The 14,233-nt window shown below is 51.2% G+C and overlaps 1 protein-coding gene across 1 annotated transcript in view; it reads left to right on the top strand.

Annotated features, from left to right (window-relative positions):
- LOC105699045 (gamma-aminobutyric acid receptor subunit beta) overlaps nt 1-9,322 on the top strand; it is an 84,005-nt gene extending 74,683 nt beyond the window's left edge. The window contains exons 7-10 of the mRNA XM_023433906.1: nt 523-807; nt 5,693-5,841; nt 8,820-8,964; nt 9,177-9,322. Of these exons, the coding sequence (XP_023289674.1) occupies nt 523-807; nt 5,693-5,841; nt 8,820-8,964; nt 9,177-9,322 (725 nt within the window). The remainder of the gene's footprint in view (nt 1-522; nt 808-5,692; nt 5,842-8,819; nt 8,965-9,176) is intronic.
- Nucleotides 9,323-14,233: the final 4,911 nt, after the last annotated feature.

The raw sequence follows: 14,233 nt of genomic DNA, 5'->3' as shown, positions 1-14,233 counted from the left end.
CGCGATATTCCCCTCGAACGACTCGTCGTGGAGACAAACACGTCGGATAAAAGTTACGCGGAACCGTGTTATGTACAAGTTTTGTATAAAGCATTTTCTTCCCAGACGCACCATTAAGCCGGGAGACCGCAAGAACTATGGGGAGTCTGAAAAATACAGTTACGACGGTGCATCCGGGATGCGCATGGCTGAGAAGGGCGAAGGACGAGGTCTTAAGGTTTCGAGGTCTCCAGGACGATTTTTCGCGTCGATGACTGCAGTTTTCCAGTTGCAGAGATAAGTGGGAGTCGGTCGTGTCCAGGATAAGTTGGATTCCGAAACGTTCCTGCTGGACCTCCGAGAGGTGGGGCGATCGAGATAGTCCAGACCGATCCCGAAAGCGTGATCCCGAAATGTGATCCCGTAAAACGAGTCACCCCGAAAAATCCGAACTAACGCAGTCTAAGGCTAGGTCCGGTGGGCAACGTTCTACCCCTGGCTAGCCCAGTCAAGCTGATGAGTGTATCTTCGTTCTTTTCGCAGGGAATTATTCCCGGCTAGCCTGCGAGATCCAGTTCGTCCGGTCAATGGGCTACTACTTGATCCAGATCTACATACCCTCGGGATTAATTGTGATAATCTCGTGGGTGAGCTTTTGGCTAAACCGAAACGCAACCCCCGCTCGGGTCGCCCTCGGAGTAACCACTGTGCTCACCATGACAACCCTCATGTCCTCGACCAATGCTGCCCTTCCCAAAATCTCCTACGTCAAGTCCATTGACGTCTACTTGGGCACCTGTTTCGTCATGGTCTTCGCATCGCTGCTCGGTAAGTAGAACCCAGCAACGCACCCGAACCCCCGGGGGTGCACCGAGGGATATTACCCCGGACATGGCCCCAGCAATGAGCAACCCTGATGAACAAACCCGACGCGCGAGAAGGGACCGACATCCCTAAGCGGGGATCAGCTGATCCGTTGCCTTGGAAACCAGCAACGACGCCGATCTCCGCCTCCCATCCGCTTTCGGAGCTAACTTGCACCTCATCGGTACAAGTTAGCTCCCCTAGACAAATCGTACACTGTTAAAGAGATACATACTTCAATCCCATAAGATTTTTTCCATGTTTCATCCGGACATCGCGTACTAATTTTGTGACATTTTGTTTAAACACTTTGCAAACACGCGTATGATTTCGTACCTTGTGCCATTAATTTACGGTACAAGCGTGTTCCTTTTCAGACATCTTGTGGATATTTTTAACAGTGTAGTCAGGTTGTAGTACTCCTACGCTATTGCTGCTCCGGAGACAGCGATGTCCCTGAAAAATAGCAACGTCGGGTCGCCTTTTTCCTAGTGGCAGTTTTTCTCTTGTTTAAACCTTTTGCTTTGCGATTATCCTGGGGAATTCTGCGGGACCCAACGTTGCTGCCTCGAGGGATAGAGATCGCTGTCTCAGGAGCACCGTTTCGAGCAATTTGCTTGCCGCTCTAAATGTCGGATCCTCCTCCCGCGCGACCGGGGCCACTGGGAGCCAGTTTGTCCCTCCCGGTATTGCTGGTGCTTTGTTCGGGACAATATTGTTGCTAATTCAGCGACACGTCCTGAACCAGCTGGCCTCGTCAGGACTCCGGAACCCCCGGACCACCCCGAGTCACGGCAAGAGCAGGACAAGACGATGTGCATCCGGCACACAAATCTCCAAAGAGCTGCCGCATGCATTTTGAATGGCGGTCCCAGCCTCCTCCTGGAGCCGCCATATTGCCGAGAATTGTGCTTCCCCGTGCACGATCGTCTTACCTCGCTCTTATCCTGACTCTTTTATGCGACCCTGGACCGCTGTAAAGCCGCTGTAAAAGCTGCGCCCTCGATAGACCCCCCAAGGGGGACTTTGTTAACGTTTTCCGGCTTGGAGAAGTGCCTAATTTAGTTTTGAGTTTAACGTTCGTCCTCCCGGTTCTCCGTTTCTGGAGAACGCCCTCGCGGATTCGTTAATGGCGAATTCTCACGAGATTAAGGAAATCGCCAGTCATTTATTTCGATTTAATTTCCGAATAATTGCACCCTCCGCACCCGGAACGTGCGGCCTGCGTGCGGAAAAAGCACAGGCGGCACGTTTCGAGCTGGCGGACAATAATTTCATGATTTTAAACCCGACGTTTTAATAAAGGAGAATAAAATTAGTGTAGACTTCCCGAGCAGCATCGAGTGCTGCTCGTTAAACGGATTTCCATCCTCGAAACGTAACCCACGACCGTGCGTTTCGGGGATGGAAATGAGTATAAATATTGTCATAAACATTTCCCTGTAACGGCTGATTGTTTAAACAGAGTAGACTTAGCGGTCCCTGCACTCTTCGCAGCAGACATTTTCACGTTAGGGATACTCGAACTCCTCCCTCAAGGTAACGAATATAAGGAAGTAGCATTATTTTACTAACTCGCAATTGCGCCAATTAATTTCTTAAATCATCCACGGCTTCCTGAATATTTTCTTGGATTTTTTGCCAGGGCGCATCTCCTGATCGAGGGTAAAATAAAAATTCAGAAAGCTGGCCGTAAGCCTCCCACGCTTTTCGGCCATTGATTGGGAACTAATAACTCGAGTTAAAGTTTCACAACCGGCGGGGAATAACACCGGGGTGTAATTGCGTTCTGAAAAATTCACGGTATTTATAGTCGCCGATGAAATATTTCACGATACCCGAGGAGGCCGAGCGACACGCGGAAATAATGGAACACTTTCGGGGTATCGCGGTAGCAATTACGGAAATTATTTTATTTACGTTTTACTCCCCGTCCAACGAGGCCTGTATGAAATATTCCTCGGTAGAATTCCCGACGAGGCCGAATTCGGGCTAATTTTGCATTTACCATGTTCGGTGTAATGGAAAGTTTACGCAAAAATGCGGAAAAATTTGCGTAAAATTTCTAGTACAGGGACTAGAGGGAAATATTATTAATCGGGGCCTCGTTTATTGTCAGAAACGCGATAGGCGGCCATTATGCCAGGCATAGGAATGGAATTACGAGGGGGCATGGAGTAATTGAACCTAGTGTAATTGTTCAAGTACACTAGATATCGCCGTAACGAGGCGCGGGTGAAGAGGGGCGGAACGATCATCTCTGCTTTTCCGGTAATACCGGAGATTAGGTTAGAAACGAGGAGAAACTATCGCTTCGAATACCGCGGTCTATTACCATCTCGAAAGTGGTTAATCGCATGTGATCGTATTATGGGGCTCCATCAATTGGTTAAGCACTGGCCGATCTAATTGCAGGGCTAATTTGGGTTAAGTCGGGCTAACTTAAGGCTACCTCGAGAATGAATGCGCAGCAAATTGAGAGCCAGTTAGAAATGGAAATATCAGTCGAAAAGTATTTAAAAATGGTGGAAAAGTCATTCCAAAGAAGACCCGACTGCGGCAAGACCGAACTGCGCTTAAGTCAATGCAGAGTCCTGGGTAACTTTGTAATTTGCGGATAATTCCCCAAAATGACGTTACGCCCCCCGCGAGGCCGGTCCTCTTTAACTTAGCGGATGTTTTAACAGAAAAATGAGCCGCGGGAAGGAAATTCCCTCCCCTAGGAAATTTCCTCAGGAGGGAAGACCCTGGGATCAAAAGCTCCGCTTAACTAGCCGCGGAATATTGCGGAGGAGTTGAAAAATTGCGGAAAGATACGCGGAGTGTCGCCGGCCTTGTCAAAGGGGAATTTCGAAATTCCGAAATTGCGTTTACGGGGAAGTGTTCCTTCGGGAACGGACGGGCTTCGTTTCCCCCGGAAGTGGAGTAGTAATTTCTTTATCGGAGGATCCTCCTCTGGACGGGACTCTCTTCAGGGAATTCTATTACCAGGATGTGTACAAACAGTGTGGCATTTATTTTGGAACGTTTCTTAAGGCGTAATAATCCCCTTATTAAAAGATTCCCCTCCTGGCTGGAAACCTCTTCGTGGAATTTTATTACCAAGGTGTGAACAGATAGTACACAATACTTTGGAACGCCATTTTAAAGCGTAGTCATTTCTTCGTCGAAGGATTCCTTTTCGGGGTGAAACTCTTCAGTGAATTCTGTTCACGAGGATATGTACGATTAACACTGCATTTCTCGAAACTAGGAATTTCTTTACCAAGACCTTTCGGGGAATTGCATTAACAAGAATTACGTGGAAAGAACGTAAAATGTTTTGGGAAGCAGGAACCTTCATATCCTGAAGGATCTTCTTCTGGCCGAGGACTCTTGAAGGGGTTTCATTTTCAAAATGTGCCGAAATTTTCGCAGGGTAATTTTTTTACCTTCGTCATCGAGGTCGGCTGCATTTCCCCAAATATGTTACTAGGTAAACCCGCCTTGGGGAGAATAAAGGAGATATTCGTTTGACTGAATGGTCCTCTCCAGAAGGAAGGCCTGGGGGTCAAAGCTCTACTTAAAGTAAATGCGGCTCAAAGAGTTGGGGCGAACCGATCCCGTCGGTTTGTATGTAGACAGGATCCTCTTTGTGAACTTTATCGCGATTGGTCGTCCTCGAATTTCCCCCCAAGATCCAAAGGAACCCGAACGGTTTCCAAGCCTCTTGAAGTCCAAAAACCAGATTTCAGGGGTTTTCTCAGCCCAGCATCCCACCTCCCCGCCCAGCGGTCACCAAGTGTTCATTTCCCGAATTCGTACTCAAAGGCAAAGCAGTACCAATTTAATAACCTGCGCTCTCCATTTTTTCCACTGATTTAACGATTAGCTCTGACGCTTGGCTTCCTGCAAATAAGACAGAGAAAAGAAAAGAAAAAAAAAGCAATTGGAGCAGCAAAGTAACGCGTATGGTTAGAGCATCGTCATTGCCAATAGCTAGGAACGCGCTTCACGTCACCCATCACCTAGAAAAAAAAAGAAAAAAAAATAGTCCATCTAGATCATTGCCGCCATTTTCTTCATTTTTTTTTTCTCCTTTTTTTTACACTAGTCGGCCATCAGCCGCTGTGGCACAGGTAAGAGAAAGCTCGTTTCGACGACGCGGAAACGGCGGATTGCAGAAATGTCGGGGGAGAAGAAAAGTTGGCGAGATAAATGGGGATGTTGCGAAAAATTCCGGTATAAATGTCGAGGGTGTCTATTTCCTCGGGTTCGTTTCGCCGAAGACATTCGGCGATCAGGGTTGAATTAAATTTCGGGCTCGCTCGGCGATCGGTTAATTCCGGGACGAGGGGAATTTGAAAAATCCGCGGACAAAGGGGAATCTCGATGGAGCCGTAAAACTGCTACACGTCGCGATAACCCGCGAGTCTACGTCGCGAAAAGCAACCCTCGTGACCGGGTCACCCGCCGACAAAGATGTCGGCCGATCCGACGTCCTCGGGAAACGGGGTGGCGATTTCACGAGTCAACGCACTCCATAAATAACCGCAACCCTTCTTTCGCGATCCGTCCCCGCCAGCATCCCTCTGACGTCACGTATCCCTTCTTATAATACGCGAGAAAAGGGGCGTCCATATAGGGAGCGGGCGAAATAATCGAAAATCGAAGTTTCCCTCCGAAAGCTGGAAGCCCGACCGGAACGATCGCGACCTTCGACCCTCGACCCGGGGAATCCGGACCAACGGACTCGCGACCGACGCCCTCCACCTTTTTTTACTTTTTTTCTCTCTCTCTCTTTCTCTCCCTCTCTCGCCCATCTGACGATCTTATTGCTATGTTTTTTCGTCTTCCATGGATACTGCAGAGTACGCCACGGTGGGATATATGGCGAAGAGGATACAGATGCGGAAGAACAGGTTCCAGAAAATCGCAGAGAGCATGAAGGCCGCCAGGGAGAACCCAGGACCGCCAGGGGTGCCCGGCGACCACGGCGACCACGCGCCTAAGCAAACTGTGAGTAACGCTAGACAGAATCTATAAGAAAGAGCGTATTTCCGGGCGAATACCTGAGAGAAACATGTCGAAGGATCTCTTTAACGCGCGAAGAGGCAGAATTCCGGGCGCAAATACGAGATTAGGCCCTGACAATTCCCCGGAAAGTCGGGGGACGTCGATAACCACGGATTCCAAGATGGCGACCGCGCTTGCAGAGACGACGCGGGAGGCCGGAAATCGGGGCAATCCAGACTCGCGAAACATTAATTCCGGGGCCGTTAAGGGGGAATCTGCATTTCGCTCGGTACGAGGAATCGGTTAATTGGCTTTAAACAATTAGGCTGCGCCATTAGCACGCCGTGATGTGGTCATAGGGACGGCGGGGTTGCGCCGGCCCGTGACACGTAAATCAGACGCCGCGAATTAACCCGGGTTAAGGGAAACGAATGGCCGACGCCGATCCGGGGGCCTCGTGATGTACGCGTTTTAAGGGAGGTAATATCGATACGGCGGTGTCCTTGCTAATTGAATCAACGAGGGGAGCCGATAAACACGCCGATATCCCGGCTGATTGGAACGTATCACTTCGGGGAGCTTACCAGCGCCCGAAAGCTGTCGAGGTGGCCGAGAGGAGGCCTCCCAGGGATTTATTTTCAATTGGCGGAATTATTCCGCGGAGTGGCCAGAAATCTGCCGACGGGGTTAAAGGGGAGACGCGTTTTGCCGAGTTTTCCGTTTGGGATCGTCCCCTCGGACGAGTTGCCACGGATATCGCGCCCGAAAAAGCGAGATTATGGTCGTTGATAACAGTTTCGAGGGCCGCGCCGGGCACGAGTGCACCCCGGAAGAAATATATGTGTACGTACTCGGTACGTCGTTACACTTTGTGCATTCCCGCGTCGGGAGAGGGCAAAGGTCAGGAGCTAAAAGGTCCCACGGAATGAAGTCCCACTCGCCGAATGAGCGCGGCTGGGTGGGGGTTCCCCGCGCTATAAATTTCCTTTTAATCTCGCAGATTGTGCGGGAACAAAAATATTAAACCGAGGATCCGCGAGACACCGTCGGAGGCCGTGTCGCGGATAGGCAGGGCCGCCTTAATTAAAACCGGGAATTATTAACCCGATTTATGGAAACACCGCGAGATTAAATCGACCCGGCCGTAGGTTCGCCTACGGACAATGCGCGATGCATGGCCGCGCGGAACTCGTAAAAGGATTTAACGGGCTGGCCGTTTTGTCGGCCCCCGATCGCCTCCGTTCGCTCGCAATGCTAGTAATCATACCGCCTGATGATGCAGAAGATAAAAGATCCCGAATAGAAAATGTTTCCCTGGGTAAAAACGAGAAAAACTGCAGTTTTAGCGTTACGACCACGGCCCTACATCCGAAGGCCGGAGTGCCCAGAATCGTCGCCACCGGCCAAGTGTTCAAATCCTCCGATGGGCATTTTACCAAAATGTTTTTTTTTTCTTTTTTTTCTTCTCACAGCCATTTATTTTCACTTTTTCCTAGCAAGGTGCCGATTGGCTTTCTTTTTTATTTCCCTCGAGCGTGCGGCAGGAAATGAAGTATCGCGTAACGAAAGTCCCGCAACTTCGCCGTGGCCGTTCGCCAAGCCGAAGAGCCTCGAGGGCGGGGAATTTAAACCTAGTTACCGGCCTGCAGGGAACTTCGGGGGAAACGGAAACGCGCGGGGGTGTATCGACTATTGGGGTGGAACAGCTCTAGTGGAAATTGAACTTAAATTCCGAGGGGGGGAATTAGAGGGAAACTTCAGAAAGGAGGCTGGCATAGTCGCGTGAGTCGCTGCAGATGCCGGGCAGGACCAAAGGATGCGGCTGGGGAAATTTGATTTCCCCTAGACCGCAAGGAGACCTGTACCGGCATTAAAGGCACTGTGCAGGCCGAATCGATGTGTGGCTTTTCAGACCACAATTGGATCTTCGGAATGGGATTCCATTGGATGCAGTTTACGTAGACCGGTTGTTGCTCGCGTTCCTTGTTCCCTGACTGCGGGATTTACGGCGTCGCTTGCAGACCTCGAAAAAAAAAATAAATACTATACATATATGTACACTAAAAAAAGGGAGCACTTTTTGGCTCTCTTCTTCCCCGCGTTTACCTATTTGCCATGAATCCTAAGTCTTAAGGCGGGGAAGGAAAATCGAAGCAGCAGCCGCCACCCTCTTTTCCCCTAAACCCTGACATCGTACATGTACATTACGGTCCCCGGGGAATGAAGTTTGAGGTTACGTCGGGACTATTATTTAACGACGTTCTCAAGGCAGTTCCCACCTCGTGGGCGTCTCGGAGTTGCATTGACATATCAAGATAGGCCCTTCCTAGGAGGCCGATGCAAACGGAATCCATTATCGAGCGACTGGCGCGGATAGTAATCTCTTTTCAGCCCTCCACTCGGGGAGATCCCTCTCGCGAGATATCGAACGCGAAATTACGTCTTGTTCCACGGGCGAATCGTATACGCTTTCTGGATATTAAATTTCCCTTCCCGAGATTCCGCTGGCGGCGCCGCCGACAGGGATTGGCGCGGCTGCGGAATCCGCGGGGGATGAGCACTTCGGGAAAGAAGGGATGATGCAGGTCGGGACAACCCGGATGCCCTTTGAAAAAGGAAACGCATTCCGAAAGTCAATCTTCGCCTCCCTAGGTGTCTAGAATATACTTAAAACCGATTGCTCCAACCGTAATTAGGATGAAATTTCTGAACCACGATTAGTTAATCTTGAATTAGCGCGATTTGGATTGCACCGACAAGAATGAACCTAACCGAAGGTTAAAATAATTTGATTAGAATTTCTCCCTAATCACGCGTTAAGTAATCCTTGATTAAGGATCTTAACTCGAATGTTGGTGCAACCGGATCACCCTTAATGATCACCTTAACAATCTCGATTAGCATTAAGGGTCGACAATTCGAACTCGTACTTAACCCCGATGAACTGCCGTGTCCCTTGTAAGTGGTCCCGTGTTGTCCAGGAGGTGCGGTTCAAGGTGCACGACCCGAAGGCACACAGCAAGGGCGGCACCCTGGAGAACACCATCAACGGCAGAGCCGACGAGGAAGCTCCTCCTGCGCCGCAGCATCTCATCCATCCGGGCAAGGATATCAGCAAATTGTACGGTGAGTCGTCGTGCACAATAATAAATGAGGAAACATGCCAGAGAACGATCAGCTACCGTCCCTACTACCCTATTAAGAATATGAAAAATATTACCTTTAGGATTTCAGTATACAAGTGTAAGGATTTCAGAAGACATTCGTACTAAATTTCTAAAAATCGGCAAAGCGTCTTCTTGCGGTCCAAATGACGTAACTCGTGTCTCTGGTTCTAGGTATAACGCCGTCGGACATAGACAAGTATTCGCGCATCGTGTTTCCGGTGTGCTTCGTGTGCTTCAACCTGATGTACTGGATCATCTACCTGCACATCAGCGACGTCGTGGCGGACGATCTGGTGCTACTGGAGGAGGCCAAGTAAGAGGTTAGGATCCGCGACCAGGGGTTGCCGGAAGGGCAGCCAAGAGACGGGCCGGAAGTGGAACTAAAGCGTGCTGTGACTAATTCCGATCGCCGGCGACTGCGTCGCGTCGATCGGCCTCAATGGCGGCGCGTCGGAGAGCCGGAGACTCCTCGGAGGGCGCAGCGCCGGAGAGAAGGACACCACCGCGTTTCCGCCGCGGCGGAGGATTCGTGCAAGGACGATTAATCACGCGGAAGAAAAACGGGCGATCGGGGAGGCCGAGGAGGGCTCGTAGGGCGAGGCAAAAACTCGAGGTGGAGCGCCATGACTTCCAAGATGGCCGGCGGCCCCGGCCGAGATGCGGCGACCAGCGGGGCGCAGTGCCGGTCGATCACCGAATGACGAACATACCTTAAACATTGCCAGTATATCTCTAGTACTTAACGCGACGGGGGGGGACAAGTGGGAGATGAACCTTCGGTATAAACACGTCAATTTAGCCCTACTAGTAGCTAAAATAAGTTTACCGACTGTAAGCAACGCCGCGATCGGGCAGCACCGAGCGCGACTGCAGCGCCTCTGGAGGGAGGTCGAGCCGACGCCGAGCCCGACTCCACGTGGGAGGGGAGGAAGATCCTGTTCTTTCCTTTCGAAGGCTTAACCTTAAGTGGGGACGACAACGGGCCATCGTTAGGTGCACTTCCGGTCGAGCCACCACCCTGGATAGAGGATAGAAGAGCCAATCATCGGGTCCACCAACGTGGCCCGAAGCAGCTAACGGGTCTCAGCTCCCCAACGCTGCAACTGCAAAGCCCCTTGCGATGAGGAATTGTCCACAGCCAGGAGCGTCCTTGCGGCGGATCCGAGAACTACGTCTAGAAGGCCAGCGGAAGTCCTTCGGCCGGAAACCACGGCCGTTGCAGAGGGTCGTTGTCGGCTGGCGAGGTCGCGATTGGTCAGCCAGTGGTCAACGTCGTCACAAAGCCGAAGTCGGACTGCGTAACGAAGTCTGGATGCTGTTGCGGGATGTGGTCGATGATTAGAGGGACCCGGAGTGACCTGACTCGGTAGGTCAGCACCACGTCGCGCTGATGGCGGTTTCCGCTGATGAAGGACGGTCGGGGACTGGTGCGGTTTTTAGCTGACTTTCGGCGATCGGTCATCGTTACTCGAGACTTTCGGTTCCCTTCGAATGCTTTCCCCAAGAGACGCCGGGCGTCTATTGGCGGCTATCTTGGATTTCCAGCAGACGGCCAGCGTTCTCCAGTAGTAGAAGTCTCCACCGCGACAGGCACGACGCGAATGACTCAATCAATGTTACCGTACCGCGAAGATCGCATCGACGTGGACAATCGTCTTGGGTATTGGGAGGTCCAGGAACCTAATCGGGATTTTTTTCCAATTAAATTCCAGGAGACCAAACCAAGGTTCCGGAAGCTTCCGGCACCCCTTTCGAGGTCCGCGTCGCATCTCCCGAACCACTCCGCCATCTTGGGGCCGAATTGATTCCAAAAATCGTTCCGGCACTCAAAGCCTAAAATTTCGACGTCAGGGTGAATTATCAGTTTTCCGCAACCCACTGCCGGGAATTTCGAGGCCCCTGTACAAATGCTCCCCTTTTAACTCCGCACTTCTGCCTGTCTGAACCCATTCCCTTTCCTTTTCGTTTGCCGCCTATCTCATTCACCGCATCTACCTGTCCCTCTGATTCTCCCTCAGTTTCCCTTTGGCGTCCACCCTTTCCCGCGTGGCAGCCTCCATCTGCGTGTCTCTTTACCCCCCGTGCGTACTTTCCCTCGGTTCCCCATCACCCCTTTCGTTTCCTCTTATTTCCTCTGCACGTCGCTTTCGCGACTCCCCTCTCGGGTTATCTCGGCGTCTCCGCGTCTCTCCCTCCCACCCTCTCCGGGTCTGCTTCTCTTTCAACCCCTAAAAGCGGGAGGGGATGATACGTGGAATCTTGCCATTCAGGATATCGATCAGACACGCCCAACCCTCCCCGGCTCCCTCGCCAGTACCAACTACCCCTAAAATAGTCCGATCGCCAGACTTCGGGGAGACAAAGATGCTGAGCCAGCTGCTCTCCCTGAGAATTCCGCCTTAGGAAAATGCACCTATCCAAGATCTTCCCCGTTTCTCCAAGTTTTGACCCGCGCAAAAATTGCCCCCCGGGAAACTTCCGCGAACCACCCCCGAGTTGCGTTTCCAAACAACCCTTTGCAACTTCCTATCGCGATGCCGAGGAAATTGACAATCGCACTTCGCCCCAAGTATTACCTCGACTTTTCACATTTTCCCCGAGAAGGGGCGATAAGACCCCCGACCAAAAATACCCCATCCTTCCCGGCGGAGTTTCATTGACGTAGTCGCAATTTTCATTAGAAATCAGTGGGTGGTTTCCGGGGGTTCCAAGATGGCGGAGACGGGAAAGGAAACCCGCGTCAACGGTACCCGAGGATATGCCACACGTGTAGATACCAATGTCGGATTAACAAATCCAAGTCGCGGGTGACCAACCCAAAGCCTTCCCAAAAGGGTAGATTCCCTATTCTTTGTTCGACGCGCCATCTGCGGGGACGCTCAGATACTGCGCCACGGTGCGTCCTCCTTCACTCCGTTTCGAGGGCCGATTTTGGGGATTAATTCCACTCCTAGCTTCGCGGTGCGAGGCGTCGACATTTCTTGTTCGTTTAGGAGATTTACTCGTTTATTACGAGAGCATGGTTGAATTGGTCGTTGCGATATATTACATAGTATATGCGTTTGTTTGCGTTGAGCGCCACCGCCACCGCGTCGGCGCGGCCCCCGTGGCAAGGAGGCGGGCTTTTCAAATCTCCCGGACGATCGGCGCCGATTGTTCGGGATTTCTCCAGAAGATCTTGATCCAAGAAGATCCGAAAATGACCCGCGGTCTCGGAGGAAATCTCCTTCGAAATTTCTACAATCCCCCTTGGACCCGTCCCGTGGTTTATTACCATGGGGAGCCAGGAATTTCGAGGCAGCCTTGTCAGGCCGACATCCGTGGAATTTGACAGCGGCGTAATGTCTCGTTGGCTCGGTAGATGTCGGTGTACTACAAATTAGCGGATTTTCGAGGGCCTCCCAGGGAGACGCGAAATTTATGGTGGATTTACGGCCGCGTTACGGCGGGCCGCACCGACGCCGAGAGCTTACATAAATGATGATCTCTGTCCTCTGGTAGGATTTATGTTAATGGCGGGCCACCTATTATGTATTACCGGAAGAGAAATATCGTCGATCGCGGGAGAGTGAGAGAGAGAGAGAGAGAGCAGGCTAACGATTGACCCGAAGAACTGGGTGACGGATCGCCGATGCTCGGCCCTGTCGACGCATTGAACTGCCACGCATGCGTCGCCTGCACATACGTGCAACTTCCGGGCACGTGCATATTGCAGTGCACGTACGCAAATTTACATATGCGTGCGAACACTCCAGGGTGTGCCGATAAGTGTCCGCTCCTTCAACATCATCACCCGGAAAACCCTAAAAAAAAACAAACAAAAAACAAAATGGCGAATCAGACACGATCTCACCGCAACGCCTGCGCAACGTGCGATGTGATTATTTATTTTCTATTTATTTACAAAGTCGGGAGGAGTCGGCCCTTTTCGGCCCACCTCACACCCCTGTAAGTGGACTTTCGTAAGGGTGGAAAATAATCGCAGGACCAGGGTACATCTCGAATCCACCGCGAATAGCTGAAACGTTCCAGGCTATCGCTCCTTATCGTTAAGCTGGATCATTTCGAAAAGCGTTTCGTTATCAGGAATTTCCGGGGGGGAGGGGGGAAGCTGTCTCGAAAAGTCGCCGACTGGCCGAGTCGCGGAAATGTATTTACGTCACGAGGAAAAATCGATTTTGGGCGGTCGCTCGATGACTTATAATCGTCTGCGCACGCGCCATCTTGGATTGCGAAGTCGGACTCGTCCCCGAATTGGTTCGCCGGGATTTCGGGAATTTCTGGAAGAAGAGGTCGAAGATCCGCCAGCCAATCGGGGAGACTTCCGACTCGAATCGTTTAACACTACCCGGCGCGGAATTAAAATTAATCGTTAACCGAAACTGCCAACTTAATTATTGTTAGAAAGAGGGGATTACACAGCGTAGTTAGTCACGGCGATGGCGGGCGAGTCCGAAATTGGGCGTTCCTCGGGATACATTTCGCGACATTCAACCCCTTACTTCCCGTTCCCATCGGATGGTCAAATGGCGGAGAGCCTGCAGGAGAGATCCCTCGGATTTCGGGGGATTAATCGCCGGCGACAAATGTAACTAGGCTTCGGGAAATCCCCCTAGACCTCCCCTCGTCCCCCACGTGACCGGCGATGCTCGCTCGTCTCGAATTAACAGACTCGTATTAGTAAGCCCCAAGTGCCGTCAGGACGGCCGAAATGGCGCTCTCGATATTAACTTCGAGCGGACTGTCGCGATGAACCTTTTTTATATATTAATTAACCGAGGATATATAAAGAGAAGAAGAAAAAGGAAAAAAAAAGGAAACAGAAGATGAAGCGATCCGAGCGACGCCCCGGAGAAGAGAGGACCTATCGGAAAGCTCGGAAAAGCGGCCGGGCCGACGAGGGGGGTGATTTTTCACGTTTTGCAATAAATTCGACACCCCCGAGCGACAGCCCGCGCATCGTCGAGCGTTGCGACTGGTTAAACAAAAAGCGATAGCAAAAAACCGAGAAAAAAATATGAATGAAAGACATAAGAGAACGTCTGGGAGACCGTGTAAGTACTTGAACCGGGAGTGGACACATTTTCATTCGATTTAAACCTGCCCTGAATAAAAACTAAACGCAACAACTGGCCGGCTTCTCAATAAAATCACTTTAAGCGGTTTCGTGCAATCTCCAGGTACCCAGAAAAGGGGAACTTCGAAATTGCAAAGAAAAATAGAGGAAC

The sequence above is a fragment of the Orussus abietinus genome, unplaced genomic scaffold (genome assembly GCF_000612105.2).
Source record: "Orussus abietinus isolate OABI.00-Male unplaced genomic scaffold, Oabi_2.0 scaffold3, whole genome shotgun sequence".
Classification (NCBI taxonomy): domain Eukaryota; kingdom Metazoa; phylum Arthropoda; class Insecta; order Hymenoptera; family Orussidae; genus Orussus; species Orussus abietinus.
This window is presented reverse-complemented; position numbering and strand designations above follow the sequence as displayed.